Raw genomic sequence first — 19,623 nt, forward strand, 5'->3', positions numbered from 1 at the left:
TACCAAAAAATTTTTTTTTCGGGAAACAACGTATCTTTACTTGAAACGCGCAGAAATGACGAAAAAAAATTTTTTTCAAATTTGAAATTTTTTGGTCTGCCCTTATGGCTCCCGGTAGGTACCCTGGGTGCCATAAGGGCGTACTAAAATTTTTTTTTGCATTTCTGCCCGTTTCAGGCATAACTACGTCGATTCCTGGAAAAATTTTTTTGTACGCCCTTATGCCTTTTCAAGGGTATTTTTTTCGGGATACGCCCTTATGGCATCAGTAGCGCGATATTTTATAACAGAAATTCAAATATTTTAAACCAAGAAGCTTACTAAAATTGAATGGGTCCAATTTCCTAAAGAATTTATTCGGAGAATATTACTCAACTTTTGCCCTGATCACCGGTCACTATGTTCCTCCGCTGGTCACACTCAACCCCAATCATATCCACAAGTTCTCACAGAATCCACTCGAATGGGTCAAAAACCACATAGAATCCAATAGAGGTATTGGTTTTTATGCAGTTTTTGACCCATTTGAGTGGATTCTATGGGAACTTATGGATGGAGAACACTAAGACAAACTTTGAATCGAGTATTGTACCAAGCAAAAATTAAAGTGCAGCTGCACATAAGATATTAGGACTATGACTTAATAGTCGTTCATTTATTTCCCATTGAACTTAAATTCTTTCATTAAAGGTCTTAATTTCATATATAATAATGTTTATATGGTTTGTAAGCATACATCAGTAGCTGATTCTCTTCTTTAGTATACTGATGAGTGAGGGATTGAATTTCTTTTTGAGGAATAATTTTCTTCCAATTCATAAAAACCATTGGAGGTCATCAAGTAAAATATTCACATCAATGTCAGAAAAATATGATCTGACATTCCCGGTAATTTTTACAGAGATTTTACCCTTAAATTTTAACGATGAATCTTCGCCTTAAAACTTAAGTATTTTCATATTTGCTGCATATTAATTAAATATTATTGTTTTTATTATTTTATTTCTTTACATTTTCTAGTAAAAAAAAAATATGTTAATACACTTATTTTACATTTTTTTCTTTTTAAATTTTATAATATACTATAATTGTACAAAAGCTCTTTACAAAACGAAATTTATTCTATAAGATCTCTAAATTGCCTTGTAAGCCGGCAGAATATTTAGGCACTACAATATTTTAATTAAGTTATAGGTCATCACAAGTATTTCATTTAGAGAACGTTTTTACCTTTTATCGAATATTCAGGTTATTTTCCCCTAAGTTTTTTTATAACAACGTATGCAAAATTAAGTAATATTGTTTTATGTACTTAGACCCTTATTGGATTTTTTTTTAACAACTGTGATCACTTGTGGTATTGAAATATCAATACCGTAAGTGATGGTAGGGGGTTGTGATCAAGAAGTTGATCATCATAGAGTATTTCTAACGCAATTAAACATTAACATATTATTATTAATTAATTTCACTGTCTAAATATTCTTAGTAACTCCACTTTCCATTATTGGAACATTTTTATGAATCCATATAATAAAGTTAGAGCTTCATTTAAATTTCCTCTGTATATTGTTGGTGAGACTTAAATTTTTTCGAAGAATATCTGAAAAACAAATAAAAAATATATATTTATTAGATAGAAGCCCTGATTAAACGAAGTGGATTGATGTGATTAAAAAATTTTCAATATTTTCAAATCAATTTTAATTTTATTTTTAGGATCCAAAAGTATTCGGAAGGGTTAAAAATTTGTAATACTTTGACCAAATTATTTCATATCATAACCGGTGACAGAAATTAGAATATTAATTTAGAATTTCGAAGTATTAGATATGATTAAGAATTTTTAATCTTCTTGAATCATTTTATATTCTTACGCTTTTACAGTATTACGAATGACTTAGTAGATTAATTGTGAAATATCAAAAAAGATTTGTATGATTTAGAACCCTAGCAGATCCGAATTACAGGAAATTACCATAATTTACCTTATTTACGGCAAAAACGCGGTATTTTACTGCAAGTTTGCTGTAACTTTGCGGTATTTACCGTAATCAAAAAAATTCCTGTAAAATATGGAATTTTACGGCGATGTGGTAGTTTGCAGCAAATGGCAATAATTTATGGTAATTTACCGTAATTTGGATCCGACTCATCCCCTGATAGCATGAGTTGCTCGTCAAAAACTTGGTATTCATTAGTTTGCGACCAACTTGACGACAAGTTATCGACAACTCTAGCTTTTGCAACATTTGGCTACAGGTTACCGCCAACTGTCTCAGAAAGTTGCTGCCAGTGAAGAGCCGCAATTCAAAGGCAGGTTTCTGAGAAAATTTAAGGCAACTTATGGATTACCCACTTTTGCCACCAACTTTCTCAAAAAGTGTCTATCAACTTTGGAAATACAAACTTTTGCGGCTAACTTGGCGACTATTTGCGACTGTTAGTTTGACGCCAGTTTCTCGCCAACTTGGCTATCAGGGTTATTTCGCACATTTTTACGTAAGATAATAATGTAAAACTAATTATGTGAACATGACGTAAATTTGATATCTGTGTGACATACTATGACGTCAATATGACATATGGGTGATGCCCAGATGGCACTTTTTTTCTCTAAATTCCGTCCCTTCAATGTCGTCGTTCACATTTTAAATGCAATGTTCAAATTTTTTAATCAGCATGTTAACATTTTATAGTTACCTTTATGACTAACGATATAATTGTCCATGATACTCTCTTTTGGTGACATTAGGTGATGTTACTTAGACTTGGAAGCACTTTTTTTATAATGCTTTGATTTTTCCCGAGCCCATATAAGATTATCAAAATAATTTCCTACGTAGTAAAGCAGTCCAACAAACACAAATAACGTGACGAAAAATAGGATTCGTAGCGGGAATGATAGTATCTCCATAACTGGATATACCCAGACTCCACTTTTATAATAAACTACGTGTATCCTGAAAAATCATATTGATTATATAAAAAATTCATATTTTAATTAACTAATGCAGTTACCCAGAAAACAACGGTTTAAATCCGCAATAATTATTTTATTCCATTTTAAAAATTAATGTGGATTTAAACCATTTATTTCACGTAAGTTGAATTCATACCATATAAGATATGTGAGCATTAGAGCATAGAGTCCAATGTATCCGGACTTTTTCTCCGGATATTGTCGCGGTGCCATCAACATTTCGAATACAGTTGATACCATAATCATCGTATGCATTAAGTGATTTAACCACCATGGAAAATATGGATCTAAAACTTTAGGCAGTACCAACTCTCGATCAATAAACATCAATGCCCAGAATGTTATCCCTACAAACTACAATAGATTAAACCACCATTACAAATTCGTTGAAATTTTAACAAGTTTTTAAATACTTACCATCGCAAGTGGGAAACTAAAAGTTGCGTGAAAATAATCTTTAATTCGTCGAAGTAATGGGGTTTCTTTTGGTGCGACTTTATTAGTTCCATAAATGTCGTTAAGGATACATAACAGGAAAAACACAGCTTGTATTATCTGAAAACGATAGATAATTATTCTTTTAAATTAATCATCTTGAAAATTTCACATTAAATTTGATGATTTCAACTATTTCACTAGATCGAGGTGTTAAAAAGTTAATTTATTAGCATAAATTAACGAATATTTTGAAACATTATTTGTCCTTTTATCTATTTTAATAATATTTTTTTTTATAAAGTTGAAACATAAAAAGTTATAGTTTCCCATAAGACTCTGTGTCAAAACTTTGATTTTTAATCGTTAATAACTTTTTCAAATGATCGATGACACTAAAATTTTCAAGAACGATAATTATTGATTCATTCTTGCCAAAAATATAAAATTTGAATTTTTATCTAATAGTAAGCTTCACGCAAGAACCTCCAACGTAAGTATCAAACTCATCAAGTTTATGCAAGATGGATAATTGTAAATCCCACAAATAATTTAAATTTATTTCTAATGATTTATAATTAATTATTGAGTAAGATTCGAAATTATAATACGAACCGCATCCCAAAAAGTGAGAAATTTGAATTTGCCACCATAGGCGCTGAAATTCCTAATGACATCTTTTGGAACTATGGTGAAAGTGAAGTCGTAATAAACTGAAAAGGCAAATTGGGCGAAGGAAACTACGTGAAATCCAAACAGTAAAGCTCCCAACATTTTTTTTTAATTACCTTCTCGCCTCCTTCAATTTTCCTGTAATCTATACAAATAAAAACAATTTAGGCTATGGTAAACTTCACTTTGAAATTTTAATAATTTTAATATCAATAATGTAATTAATAATTTTGACTCAGCTACATTTGAAACGATAGATCGATTTTTTATATTTGTGGACGTTTTGTAGTAAATGAAAATGAAATATGTTGCAATGAAATATCAAATGACGGGGATTTTTAATGTTTGTTTCAAAAGAATATTTGGTATTGAATTGTTTTTTTTTTTTGTTTTTGTAAAATTTTACTTTTTTATTTGAAAAATAAATAAATGTTGTATTTTTTATGAGGAAATAAAAGCATTCAATAAAGTAATCGTATTAATTTTAAATTCAAATTTCGATTTTATTTTATTTTAACGATTAGTTAATCTCTATGTTACAATAATTAAAGTTTTTTCTATGAGAAAAGTTTTGCATGTATTATATTTTACATAATATAACAGATTTATATTCCGGACATTATAGTACAGAAGCCTTAGAGGAATGGTGAGGTCAAAAAATGTGAACCGTTTTAAGATTTTGTGGAGTTGTTCGAAATAACGTACACAATAAAAAAAAAAAAAAAAAAATTGTTACCCGAAAAAACCCTGTGACTGTTTTTTAGACACAAAAAACACTTTTTTCGGCGTGACCGTGTAAGCAAACAGCTTTAAAATAAAAACTATTCACCGAATGAGATCTTTTAAGCTCTCATTTGGAAGAAAAAGAATCATAAAAACTGTGTACTAACCCTTATTAAAAGAAACGATTTAAAACGATTAGAAAAAAAAAATTTTAAATACTTTTGAATCACTCTTCTTATGGGCAACTAACATCGCAAATCGTTTCTTTTAATCAGGAAAATTTCAAATCAAACTATTAAAAACTTTTAATGTTAAGATTTTTTCAGGTCATGACTGACTGTGCACATACATAAATTTATAAACAATTGATCAAAAGGAGGGTCTATAGTAATTTTTTCTAAACTTTTCTCTCAAACAAAACCTTTAGGCGTAAAATTGAGAACGACTTGAATCTAAATTTCAGGTCTGTTTTGATCGTATTTTTTTTTTTTATACATTTCAGACACAAATTTAACAATTAAAACTGATCTCAACTGTATTAATATCTATACGATAGCATGCCTGGTTTCATCGTAACTAGTTGAGTTTTGTCCACTTTTGACTGTTTTACGATCAAACCAGACCTGATATAATAATAATAATAACCATCTTTAAAAGAATCTAGCAAGTGTGGGTTCGAATCCCACATGGATTTTTTAATTTTTTTTTCTTTCTCCTTAAAACAACCCGAGGAAAAATTATTTTATATGTGACAATTTAATAAATTCCAAATAAATTTTATAGAGTTCCCTAAAATTTTACGGACAGTAAATATTTTTTAAATTAATTTTAAATCGCAACAAAAAAATTTTATCTAGACATTTTTTATAATCTGTTAGGTGAGGATATTTACTGAGATTGACCGAGTATGTATGATGTTGATGAAAAATTCCATGGTATCTGCTGGTCTCGAACTCGGATCCATCCGATTCTAACAAGGAAACATTCCCTTTGGGGGAATGGCTTCAGCAAAATACGTGTTGTTTATCTATTCGTTCATAATATTCGTTAATTTCATTGAAACTTCATCAGGCATCTACATAAATAAAATTATTTATAAATTTTACAATTCATTTGACAATAAATTTCAAATAATCTATCAAAATTTTGTTCATCATGAATACGACCTTGAACATTTACATCAATACTTTATCATTACTGGCATAATTATTACAATACGTAATATACACACATATATACGGGGACATTTTGTCAATAAATCACAATCATTTATATACGAAGAATTTTTTTATAAAAGGAGTTTTTTGTAATTGTATGTATGTAACGTATTGTAATAATTATACCTGTAATGGCATATACATTTAATTATAGAGTATTGATGTAAATGTTCAAGGTGGTAGACATGCTAAAAAAACTTTTATACATTATTAATTGAAATTTAGTTAAATGAATTGCAAAATTTATAAATAGTTTTTTCCTGTAGATGCCAGATGAAGTTTGAATAAAACAAACCAAACGTAATGTTATGAACGAGTAAACAAACAACACGTTTTTTTTTTTTTTTTCATCTAAACGGTATAATATTTAACATATTTGTGGACCTGGAATTTTTAATAATGTAGATAAAGAATTTCCAAAAGACAAAAAGGATTTCTAAGAATTGGATCCTTTTTCTATGCTCAAATTCTCATAAATAAATAATTTTCGATGAAATAATCCGCTATTTTCAATTTTTTATTCAATTAAAAACTGTTATATTACAATTTTCTTAGTGAAGTTAACATTAAAATACAAATAACTTCAAATTATTTTGGAATGCCGAAAACTTTGTAAAAAATAATTCATAGAAAATGAAATGACCCTAGCGACTTTGTTTATACCGAAAATTTAAGTTTCTTTTGGGTTCATTTCCGGTATAGTAGAAATTGATAAATATTTCGGTATGTTGTAAGAATTATACTCAATTCATACCCAGATTATACTCAAATCGTCTCATGTTTTGGGTATGTTTTTGAATTTTCCATACTTAAATGATAGCGAAAAAATATCTATTTCAAGCACGATTTATACGCAAATTATACCGAAATCAGAGAGGTTGAGGACAATACCTTTCGATGTAAGTCTTTACCTGGGAAAAAGGAAAAATGTTTCTTTGAGGTCTGAAGTAAATAAATTTATTGAATAGAAAATTATAAAAATACTATTTCAATTGAGTGTTTAGTATTATAATGCTTTTTAGTAGTAAATTGTTCAAAAATTATTTTCATAATAATTTAATTATTGATTTACTTATTTACTACTTCTATATTTTTGTTTTTTTTTTACCAAAATGAAAAAAAATTTCAGTGTAAAAGGAAATATTTCTGTTTACGTTTGATAGACAGACAATTATCATTAATTTATTATTTATTTGATTCTATTGCAATAATAGTATAGATAGTTAACACAAATATAATGCATAAAAAAAACAAACCATAAATAAAAATAAAATTGATCAATTCATCACGACCTGCGACAGCGCCATGAGAACTTCACGAGACTCTCAAGTGACAAGTCACAAGTTCGAAACCTCATTCAATTACCACTTTTTTTTTTAATTATTTATTAAAAAAACATATAAATAAATTATTCAACTAATATACTTAAATACATTAAATATATCGATATCTAAGAAATTATTTTTTTATCTTAGTATAGCTTCGGTATAAATTGTTCAAAAACATACCTAAATTATTAATATGGATGAGTATAATTTGAGTATACTTTTAGAATTCTACTGAGAACATACTGAAATCATACTCAAATACCAGGTATGTTTTAGATATTTTCTCGGTGTAACCGAATTCGCTAGGGGATCTACATAAAACCCTGGTGGAAATCTTTCGGAGTTTTCTCTGCAAAACTCAGTTATAAAGTTCTAAAGACTTTTTCAGAGTTTTTCAAAGAAAAGTCCGAAAAATTTCTACTAGAGAAGGCTCCAAGATATTTTGTGATAAGTCTGAAAGTTTCTCCGGAAAAATCCAACTATATGGAAATTTTCTATAAATCAAACTATGACCTCAAATGACTTAAAAAATTCGATTTATCTTAAAATGATAAGAGACCTCTATAGTAGAGCGATCAATTTCCTACAAACATGTGACCTATTTAGTTCTAAAATTTGTTGTTATTGAATTGCATAATTCGAAACTCGTTTAGACATTTTTTATCATCTTAAAAGTGCGATGTGGAACATCTTCAATATTGGTATCCCTGGTGGAAACTTTTCGGAATTTTTTCTGAAAAACTCAGTTCTAAAGTTCTAAAAATTTTTTCAAAGTTCTAAAGAATTTTCAGAGTTTTTCAGAGAAAAGTTCGAAAAATTTCCACCAGGAGTAACTACAGTGGCCAGGGTCGCTTTTTGTCAGCTTTTAGTTGCTCGTTTCAAGTCAAGTTTCTGGTATTCCTGAATGTTAATAAAATGATGACAAATGGAATTTTTTGTAATTCAACTTTTACAAGTTATCTTAATGTTATCAAAGAAAGATATTAACAAAATGTAATATAAAAATGTCTGCAAATATCATAAAATGAAGCAATAAATGATGTATTTTTTGGGATAAATAAAAGTTCATCATTTTAATACTGATAATTTTTTATCCAATATAATAACTTTCGACTACATTTAAATTATTCAATAAATCACTAAATAAATATTTAAATATTTAAATTTCATAATGTATATATTTGTCTGAATCAATAGTGGATGATTAAGAGTTGGTAAATAAATGAAATACTGATGCATTTCATATCTTATTGTAAATGAGAAACAATAAAATATGATAAGTACTTTTTTTTTGTTTATTTATGTACTTTTAATTGTACCACTTATTATCTCTGGTGGAAATTTTTTGCACTTTTCTCTGAAGAACTCTGAAAAAATCTTTAGAACTAGAACTGAGTTTTTCAGAGAAAATTCCAAAAAATTTCCACCAGAAATTCTATCGAAAATCCTTTAAAAATTCTTAATACTTTGCTAGCATTAAGTCAACATAAAAATATTTAATTAGTTAACATAAAGATAAAATTTTAAATCCGATTTGTCAACATAAAAAAGATGTCAATTCGTTACCTTTTTGGTTTAAAAAAACTAATTGCTATTTGTCAACAAAACGTTACAAAGTGGAATGAAAAAATTAATAAATTACCAGTGTAAAGTTATCATTTTGAAACACATAAATGTTAACTTTTGATTGGACATTAAGTATACTTTGCTTCTACAAAGTTGGCTTTTTGGAACGTAAAATAAAATATCAACATTTTAAATGTTACCGTTTTGTCAGCAATAAGTTAACATTTGACCTCTTATGTAATATTAAGAGCTAAAATTTAAACACAAGCTTTTATACACCCAACCGAAACTTATAAACCTGTTTGTAAAAAAATAAACTTTTTTGTTGAAACACCCTAATATATAAATATATGTGTAACCGTAAGTCAAAATTATTGAAAATGATCGTTATTAAATGTTTTTTTTTTTACTTACATTTACTTGAACTTACTTTTATCTTAAAAATTACCAAAATCTACTTTAAATTTGAAAATAAAAACTATTTCGTTTAATGGTTTAACAAATTGCGATGAGCTATAAACTGGATATCAATTAAAGTTTAAATTGACATATTTTCCTTCGATGTTGGGTAATGGAGATAATTGCAATGTAACTGTATATTCGACTTCCAGAGATATGTACTTGGATTTATTCTATCTCACTGCACAACACAGAGATTGAATATACACTAAACTAAATCTTACTAACCCCGAAACACATAGCTCAGTTTTTGTACACATCGATGTAGCTGACAAGTACTATCAGCTTTCTGTTGAGTGGCGTAAGAATATTAGAACGTAAACAGCGCTACACGCTACAGGAATGTTTTCAAACAAGTTTCAATCGCTTACACACAGAGGGTAGAAGTTATCAAGAGATTAAAAATGAATATGGAATAAACGTTTTATTAAGCGATGTAATTTATCTAAGTGTAAAAGTACGAAACTGGACAATAATTCAAATTTGTAAAATAAAGGTTTAAATAGGAGAAATTTGGGTAAAAGAAAAAATAGATATTTGAAAAACGGTTGGAAATACGGAAATAAAAAAATAAAAAAAAAAGTTTTCTTAGGTTATTTAAATGGAAAAATTTGAAGTTCGATGGGCGACCTCTAAACAATAAATAAAACTCAAATTTTGTGGGAATTTTATATTTTCCAACTACTACAAGATTTTGAGTAGGTCTTGAAAAAAATTATAGATTCAAATGAAGCACTTTTATTATTACTATTTGTTTTGATTCATTATTCAATTATTTTTTGTAAATAAAAGTATATAAATACACGAAAAAATAATTTATGATTAAGAAGACGATTTTTTTTATTGGAGTTAACTATTGGAGTTAGTTAAATACAGTGAATATTGATTTATAAAGATAACCACTGGTTTAAGCAAAATAATACATTTATAAATTATGATTTTTCAAAAAAAATTATAGTCCGAGGAAAAAAAGTTATTTTTAATGTTTAAGTCATAAATTTTTCAATTAAGTGAAAAAAAATCGTGTATAACGCAAAAAAAACAATAAATTACTTTTTAATTAAACTTCAAAAGGAGTGGATTTAATGAAAAATCGGTCATGTAGTTTACAAGTTATACGAAGAATAGAAATTAAAAATTATTTTTGCTTTTGGTTCTTTACATATAACTCATAAACCACTCGCCCGATTTACCTCAAAATATAACCAATTCTAAGTTTTGGTGAGCTCTTTCGATTGCCACCAAGTACGATCAAATCGGTTGATTCGTTCCCAAGATATCGTCAGACAAAAAAAAGTTCACACACACACACACTGCCGTCCATCCGGGAATAGTCAGAATAGCTTCCTAGGACCTTAAAACATCGACATCTGATGAAAACTCGATTTTCGAAAATCGGACCGAAACCAATAACTTCCCTCTTCCCGAAAATTTGCAATTTTCTTAGCGGGAAGTAAAAAAATATTCTCGAACCAAGAAAAAAATTTTTGGACCTAGAAAGTTTTTCCTTGGTTTAAAGAATCTATGTTTTAGACTAAGAAAATGATGTCTTCCGCGAAGGAAATAATTTCTTAATCTAAATAATTTTTTAATTCAATAAAGTAAGAAATTTCGCTTGGTTCAAGAAAAAAATTTCGAAGACATTTTATTTCTCGGTTCAAGGTTTTCTTTTTTTCTGTATACAGTTTACACTTCAAAAACCGTTTTCTTCGGTGACAAACCAAAAATTTAGGGTAAGAATACGGTAGGGTACCATAAAAGAATTCTATTCCCATTTCCTATCCTTCTCTCTATAATATCTTTTACTCTCTCTTTGTCTCACCTAGTAAAAATCAGAAATAATTAAATTAGAACCATTAAATAATAAATAATAAAAGATGCGATGCATTTTAACACGCCTGTGGGCATAAGTACTCGTACAGGAAAAGTATATATTCCCGCAAATCTGAATATATGCCACAGGTATGAGACATATATTCAATTTTGACCGCATATATCCCGGATATATACTTTTTCCGTACGAGTAAAATTATCAACATTACACAAGTCTGACTATAGTTGCGCCAATCGACAAGTAATGCGCTCTATTAAAATTTGCTAGAACGTAATACAATGAAATGCGAGAATTCAATTGTATCGATTGTTTCATGCTCAACAGAACACTTTTTAAAAATGCTTGGTCGATATTTCAGCACATGCAATGATATCATATATAGTAAACGATCATCTGATTATGCTGATGTTCAAACATTCGAAACTTTGATTTATGTAAACAAAGCTTGTATACACATACTTCAAACAATTTTGAGCTCATTTAATGCATTTAATCATTCAAAATCAATTTATATTTAATCCAGACGTAACGAGTATGCATTTATTACATTGATTCATTGCTTTACTTTTCAATATTATTGACAGTGGAGGTAAGCGTAGTTAACAGGTTGTTCATGAGTCAGTTGTTGTAAAGTCATGCTAGTGAGTGCTTGTTTTTTCGCTAAAATGTTTGTATCAATTGATAAGTTATTTTAAAATTAAGTGAATTTCAATCAAATACCGGTTTCTGTTTTCTACTGTACAACGCACATATTTTCATTTTATCAAGGTAAATTATGTTTTTTTTTTATTAATAATCAGTTAATACTGCCATATTTTCACTAATTAATTAAATATTTTAATAATTTGGTTTAACAAAAATTTTGAAAAAATAATTTTGTTAAGAAATTTACAAATTGTTGACGAAATTGCAAAATAAACCACTGAAATTCGCTTTAACTATAGAAAATATTAAAGCTTTCTTTCAACAAGTCACTTGGAAAATCATAACGAGTAAACAACACGATTTATTTAGATTTAAAAAAAATGAATTTTTGATAAATAAAGCCTATTATAAGTCGATTTAAAGTTTCAAATTGGCACATATCGATTTCTTCATTGTTATGACAATATTTCGATAGTTAAATATGTAATTAATACTGTATAATAAATACATACTTATAACGAAATCAAAATTTTCGTAAATAATAATTATTTTTCAAAACGCTTCAGTTTTATTAAAAACTATTCGGTCAACGATTGTGAGTATTAATCAACTTTTATACTTTCACATGAGAAGAAAAAATTACCATAATCGAGTCTGGTTATCATTTACAAACGACTAAAAAAACCAAGTATAATGCGTATTTGTAGGTCACTTTAATAAAAATTTTCGTGTGAATATTTTTCTAAAATTGAATTTAACTTTTTTATAAAATGTAAAATCATAATTTTGATATTTATTTTAAAAATTTAAATTTATTACTGTTATATAATTCTATACAATGTGTTATAGTAGCTGATAGTTTAAATGTATGTCTGATAGTATTTCGAGGTAACGGTTTCAAGCAAACACAGTAACATTTAGCTGCTTACTGCTGACTCATCATCAACCGGTTGACTGCCGCTGATTATTATTATTGCACAACTCGAACGTCAAGTGATGAATATACTCTACAGTCCAGAAGTTGAAAATTTTTTTATGTACAAAAAAAGAATAATCTAATTTTACTAAAAATGTTTTATCAATCTTTAATTAATAGTTAAACATATGGTGAAATTTTCTAGATTATTTTGTGTCTGTAATTATTCGAATAAAAAGTCAATTATCAGGGTTCTTTTTTCCCATTTTTGTCTAACAATGTATCAGTTAATAATGTGATCTCTATGTATTAATAAAAATATTTATTCATTAATGATATAGTTTTATTTATTTAATATTTTTTTATACACAACATTATATCTGAATATCATGATCATATTATTAAAAAATACATATATTGTTTAACGTTTCAATTCTTTTTTTTCCAACATACCATAAAAGTATAATTTAAAAATTTTCGATTTTCGGATGAAATTTTAATCCTTGGAGCGTCGAAATTTTGAGGGATCTGCGTGTGACTAGTAGTAGGGATACAACCAGTTGAATTCAAGTCCCTCGTTATATTACTGTTAGCTCGTGTGTCCCTTTCTATGCTTCAAGGATCCTCGATCAGCTCATTTATTTTCCCATTATTCTGTGTATTTTCCTGTTTCCGTGACGTATCGAGAGCTCAAAGAGCTCGCAAACAACGGAAAGTTTTGGGCTGGTCCGCAGGGTAAACCATTTTCAAAATTTTTTTACACAATTCAGAAATAGAAACTAACTTTTAAAAACGAAGTGGTCGTAACTGACTAGTTAGTCGTAACTGACCAGCTGGTGGTTCTAATTTAATCCGGAGTTTGTCATTATCATTTTCTAAAAAGTCAATTAAGAAGATTCTTTACTTCTCCATTATTTATAAATCTAATTATTAATATTGTAATTTAATAATATTGATATTTTTTATTTGTAAAAGTATAAGTAGATTAAAAATATATTTACACGAAGTTACGTTATTTCATTTATTTACCAGATTAAAGGCGTAGAAAAAATGATTGTCATTTACCATGTTTTAAACAAATTATAAAATACCTCAAAAATTTTTTATAGGATATACGAATTATCAATTTTTTCAAAATTTTTTTCGATTAAATGCTTGTGCAGTTCCCGCATCAGAAGAAGAAAGACATTTTCTTAACACACAATATAACTGTCACTTTAACACTTTTTGATGTTGATATGATGAATTATCTTTTTTTTAAGTAAATTTTCTAAGAATCCGTCCGTGACTGATGATTGAGTTTTTCAAGTAAATTTTAGGTAACTTTTGAACTGTTGAATAATCGATTTAAAATTCTCAAGAAATACAATGAAATGTGTTGATTTGACACAAAATAATCAACACGGACCATTTTTAACACAAATACACGATATTTTCGACACGAAGTGCGACAGAAATCTTTTAACATAAAAAACTAATTCTTTAAGTTCAATTGATAATTAATTCTTTTATTATGGGCATTCTCTAACAATGCCCCCGCTCCAATTTTTTAAAAATATTTAATGTCTTTCAGCTGTCATAATATTTACATTTTATCAAGTAATTAAAAAAAAATTAAAGCATTAATTGAAAAAAAGACAACGAAATTACACTTTCGTCAAAATATGGATTTGAAAAAAAAAATTTAAGAATGTGAATTATAAAATTGGTATTATGAAGATTTTACTGAAATTTATTTAAAAAATTTCTTTTAACTTCTAATTAATAACGATTGCAGTAATTTATTTTCATATTTATATCTCAGTGAAATTGCAACTATGTTGTTTTTTTTTTCAATTAATTCATTGAATATTTTTCAAAAATTGGGGGGGGGGGGCACTGTCTGAGAATGTCCTTAAGATTAAATAGTGAATTTATGACTTTTGATGGTCACTTGTGAAAAACAAAAATTTTCACTTTATTAGAAGAAAATAATATGAATGAGTAAAAATGTATAATCACTGCAACGTGCAATTAATACATTTTTTAGATTTAAAAGAAATGGCAGAGTATTGTGAGTACATGTGGGATCCAACACGCAGTTATGTTGATCTTGCATTGTCCAGAACTATTGATGAAGAAACGAGAATGGAAACCAAAGATAAAAAATTAGCGATTAAAATGGTTCGAACAATTTTACGAGGAATGCCCGAAGTAGGTGAGTAAAATATAAACAATATATTAGAGGATTGTTACACAGCAAAAAAAGGAAATCTTGAACCAAGAAATAAAATGTCTTCGAAATTTTTTTCGTGAACCAAGCGAAATTTCTTACTTTATTGAAGTAAAAAATTATTTGGACCAAGAAATTATTTCCTTCACGAAAGACATCATTTTCTTAGTCTGAAACATAAATTCTTCAAACCAAGAAAAAACTTTCTAGGTCTAAAAATTTTTTTCTTGGTTCGAGAACATTTTTTTTTTAATTCAAAAAAAAATTTTTTTGGTTGAAGATTTTTACGTTTTTGAGTCATAGAAAAATGTCTTGGCTGAAACAAAAAAGTTTTCGAACCATGAAAAATAATTTTTTAAACCAAGAACAAACTTTCTTGGGTCAAGAAATTTTTTTTGTCGCGAACAAAAAAAATTTTTCAGCCAAAAAATCAATTTCGTTAATTGAGCAAATAAATTTATCAATAAGCTAAAAAAAAGCTTCACACCATGACTATTTTCCATGACTTTTTCTCGCCTCCGGGCGGAAAGCGTCAGCTTTCATCCCGCTGTGCAAAACGAAGTTGTCGCTTTCCGCCTCCGTCGAGGAGAAAAATAGTATACACACCTCGGGAAGTAAATAAGAAAGCCTCAGACTACTTTACTTCCCTTGATGTGTAATATACCATTTTTCTCGGATTAATCTCGTCTCCTACATAAATTCAAAGCCATACAAATAAATACTTATTATTTACTAGATCTGAAGGCCTGCACTGATGAATATATAACACGATTCCTGTTAGCCCGAAAGTATCGTATAGAACAAACCGCTTCACTAATAGCAGCTTATCAAGCTCAAGTGTTACATCGGCAAGATATTTTCGGAAATTTGACTGCACGTGACCCAGCTTTGCAACGTGCTCTTCGAGCTGGTATACCCGGAGTACTTCCAGCACGTGATAAGTAAGACTACTGTAAAAAATACTAAACAAGAAAATTGCTGTGTAGAGACTCATCTTTGCAATTTATAAATTAATATATTATAGACAAATTTGCGTAAATTTGATCACCTAATTTCTAGTTGTCACAATCGTTATATGACTATCAATTTTTTTGCAGACACAAACAAAATGCTTTAAAACTTAGTGTTGATTGTATCTGCGTAAAAATGTGCATGCTCACACATGACTTGTTTATAAGATCACGGACGCAGTGATTATTAATAAATAAGTAAGTAAAAACCATGTGCATTAACATAAAAGCGAATAATTTATGTTCAGGAAAGGCCGATGCATTCTGATAATTTTGACTTCCCAATGGGATCCTATTGCCGTACCAGTATTATCGATTCAACGCGCCATATTTTTGGTTCTTGAAATTCTTATTCAGGATTGTCGTAATCAGGTATATTTATATCATAGTTTGAATACTATATTATTTCATGAATCAGAGATTATTATTCCTTTGTTATTCATATTTTCTATAAGCAATCCGGATTCGTTGTAATAGTAGATTGGAGTGGGTTTTCATTACGTCATGGGAGAGCTTTTGGAACATATGCTCTACGAAGCCTGATAACTTCTCTTCGCGGAAGATTCCCAGCACGATTCAAGGCCATCCATTTTTTGTCACCTCCATTATATGTGCAAGCGACTCTTGCACTTGTAAAACCTTTTCTTGACGAAAAAGTACGATATAAGGTAATTTTGAACCAATTCATCTCAAATTAAAATATATATTTATTAAGTGCAAAACATCGTATTATTAAATGAATCATAAAAAATCAACTAATGGCTATTATCTAAAAGTGAATCTGTATTTTGTTTCTTTTCTCATACGCGTTAATGTGTATTAGAGTATCCGTTGTTTCCCAAAATGCTTTATGTGAATTCCTAATTTACGCGAATCAATAGACGATAGATGACATAGAAATTCAGATGCCCCGAGTTCAATAGAAATTACTTACATCGAGACCCATATTCCTTTATGAATTTCTCGTATGGGAATCTAGGTACCCACGGTTTCCTACATTAATTCTTACATAAATCCATACACTCCTATATTAATTCCATCCCCTATGGATTTTTTTCAAAAAGGTTTTATTCATTTTTCTTTTGCAACGCAAATAATTTATTTTGAGTTTTAAGCCTGTAGATTTTTTGAATGGAAAAACGGGAAAATTTTCATTATTTACGCTTCCATAGATCCCTATATAAGTCAATTTTCTAGAAGAATTTAAAATTCCAAAAGTCTGTAGATCTCCCTGATTCAGAAAAATGATTTACTCCATGCTAAGTGTACATCTATATATTAGTTGATTCAAATTGTTTTAAATCATTTCATAAATCATGTTTCTTAATCAGGGCTTTCGGAAAAAAATCGGGAAATTTTATATTTTTTTACGACCTCGCAAAGCAAAATAAAACATACAAGTCTTATGAATGATAGATTTAAGTACTTAAAAACGCATCTATTTGCAGTACGATTGTTGGTTGCCAAGTGATTAATTATCAGAGTCCAAAATGTCATTTTTGCTTCGAACACCGATAACTCAGCGAAAAATTGTCGCATTAAGCTCTTAAATCTTCCAAATTAATGAGGAGGAATCAAACTAAAAAAGCTTTAACGTGACAATAGCAAAAGAAATTTACTGAAGGTCCTGGACCTTCTCAAAAGTAAGAAAGAATTTTGAAAACGTTTTTACGTCCGATTTTTTTTTTTATGATCACTTAAAAACTATCAATCATAAAAATATTTCAACTCAGGATCTGAAAACTAGAAATTTAAAGCTACGATTTGCTTTTCTTTTTCTACAATTATTTTTCGCTAAGTTACAGCATTTTGAAACTCACCTAAAATTTTGCATTTGGTTGATATCCTTTAATTTTTTTGACCAGTGTACTTTAATGCAACTGTTATTTCATGTTACAAGATTTATCTCCATGGGAATAATCTCAGCACTTTGCATGAGCATTTGCCAACTGACATTCTACCTGCTGAATTTGGAGGAACAGGACCTGCCTTTAATCCAAGTCTCTGGGCAGAACCAGTTATTCATTCCGCAATGAAAGAAATGGAAATTGCTGCAACGGAACGAGACAAGAATAGTAGAAAAATTTTGGAAAATCCACAATCTACACTTCAATCGCTCATGTGACAGCAAAAAATAAATAAATATCAATGCAAAAGTAAAAACACTCAGTCAGAATTTCCATTGTCATTATTTAAATTTTTTTATTCTAAACAAGACTGTATTTTTAATATATGAAAATTTAAGTAATTTTACAAAAAAAAAAAAAAAAAAATGGTTTTTTAATAATTTTTTTTTTCAAAATTCGTATTATTTTTTATTGACTTATTTATTTAATTTTTCAAACACAATCAGGTTTACAATAAGTAAACTCGAGTCTGACAGGGATAAAATGAAGTTAGGATAGATACTGCTCACCAAGGGGGGAATATAGGACACTACAACCTACGTATATAATTTTCTACTCGAGCTACAGGCGAAGGTCCACAAACAATTAATACCGTAAGATGGACGGTAGAGTCGAATTTGAGATTTGCAATGTCGGAAAGCGAGGAATAATTGTGGAAATGGATAGGAAATTGAATAACTTCAAATTTTCCCAAATTATTGAATAACGGGTGGTTTGAAACTTTTCAAAAGGATTTGGTGCTTAAAAATTAAGAGGAGTTGAAATTTATGGAGTTAATAAGTATTAGAAAGTTTTTTTTAATCTTCTCAGATCACATTTCTTAATTAGAGTGGGATTTTCTTCCTTTTCCGTGGTGTCTATACTGTTTGTCATAAAATTTCTACTCGTAAGTTTGAATTTCCGCCTTTGTTTATAAGGTAATTAAAATGCGTCAGACGCCTTTATTTCTTAGTGGATTATTTTCGATTGAACCTAGACTCCAGAGAGGCGATGATAAACAAGACCTACTAGTACTCCCTAATTGTCACAGTGTTAAATATGATAAGTCGTTCATTGTTAGTGCAATAAGGGCGTGGAACAAACTTCCAAGAGGCTGTGCAAATCAATGTATTTTTAAGGAATTTCGTATGTCGTCCTTTAATTATTATCTGTTGATTTTAAAAGATTGATTAATGATAATATTGTTAAATGAATGATATTATTGCGATGACAGTGTATCATTATTGTAAACTTAGCTTACATTTGTATTTTTATTTTTATATATGATTATATATTTATCCTATATACTTTTTAATTATTAAATAATTGTATCCGTGATGGCCGCAAGGAGCCTAGACTCCATGGCCAAAAAACAATAAATAAATAAATACAAAATAAATCTATAGGAACTTTTGGGTAGGGATGCTTTCTACGCAGAAATAAATTGTTTTCAGGTAAACGTTTCATCATTAGAAAGTACCACTTACTTTAATTACAATCTTATTTGTTTTTCATTTATTTGGTCATAAAGCCTAACCCCAGGGGTAGGACACTCAATGCTTTGAGATGGGAACGAAATTTGTCCACTTTGCGAAACTTATTGTCAAACTTAACAAAATGAAACTCAAGAATCTATAGATTTCGAAGGAAATTTTATTTCTGACTATATAAAAGTTGGCAGTATGTTGAGATAAATGAATCTCCCTCTGCTGGTCATTAAATTTGGCGCGAAAAAAG

At 28.7% G+C, this 19,623-nt stretch overlaps 2 protein-coding genes across 5 annotated transcripts; one reads left to right on the top strand and one right to left on the bottom strand.

Annotated features, from left to right (window-relative positions):
• Positions 1 to 969: 969 nt before the first annotated feature.
• Positions 970 to 9,675, bottom strand: LOC130668826 (androgen-induced gene 1 protein-like). 2 transcript variants are annotated; one of them, XM_057471305.1, is made up of 6 exons: positions 9,355 to 9,675; positions 4,034 to 4,235; positions 3,401 to 3,538; positions 3,120 to 3,337; positions 2,704 to 2,963; positions 970 to 1,603 (listed from the first exon to the last, which is right to left on the bottom strand). In XM_057471305.1, the coding sequence occupies exons 2-5, from the start codon at positions 4,190 to 4,192 to the stop codon at positions 2,762 to 2,764; spliced, it is 717 nt and encodes a 238-aa protein (XP_057327288.1). In that variant the 5' UTR covers positions 4,193 to 4,235; positions 9,355 to 9,675; the 3' UTR covers positions 970 to 1,603; positions 2,704 to 2,761. The 2 variants fall into 2 exon arrangements, with proteins under 2 accessions (XP_057327288.1, XP_057327287.1); XM_057471304.1 differs by having other exon boundaries at positions 9,339 to 9,675.
• Positions 9,676 to 11,685: 2,010 nt separating this feature from the next.
• LOC130668825 (clavesin-1-like) lies at positions 11,686 to 19,208 on the top strand. 3 transcript variants are annotated; one of them, XM_057471300.1, is made up of 6 exons: positions 11,686 to 11,749; positions 14,808 to 14,975; positions 15,727 to 15,931; positions 16,249 to 16,372; positions 16,456 to 16,668; positions 17,901 to 19,208. In XM_057471300.1, the coding sequence occupies exons 1-6, from the start codon at positions 11,701 to 11,703 to the stop codon at positions 18,123 to 18,125; spliced, it is 984 nt and encodes a 327-aa protein (XP_057327283.1). In that variant the 5' UTR covers positions 11,686 to 11,700; the 3' UTR covers positions 18,126 to 19,208. The 3 variants fall into 3 exon arrangements, with proteins under 3 accessions (XP_057327283.1, XP_057327284.1, XP_057327285.1); XM_057471301.1 differs by lacking the exon at positions 11,686 to 11,749 and adding an exon at positions 11,827 to 11,985 and having other exon boundaries at positions 17,901 to 18,286; XM_057471302.1 differs by lacking the exon at positions 11,686 to 11,749 and adding an exon at positions 13,360 to 13,513 and having other exon boundaries at positions 17,901 to 18,292.
• Positions 19,209 to 19,623: the final 415 nt, after the last annotated feature.

This window comes from Microplitis mediator, chromosome 5, assembly GCF_029852145.1.
Source record: "Microplitis mediator isolate UGA2020A chromosome 5, iyMicMedi2.1, whole genome shotgun sequence".
Taxonomy (NCBI): Eukaryota; Metazoa; Arthropoda; class Insecta; order Hymenoptera; family Braconidae; genus Microplitis; species Microplitis mediator.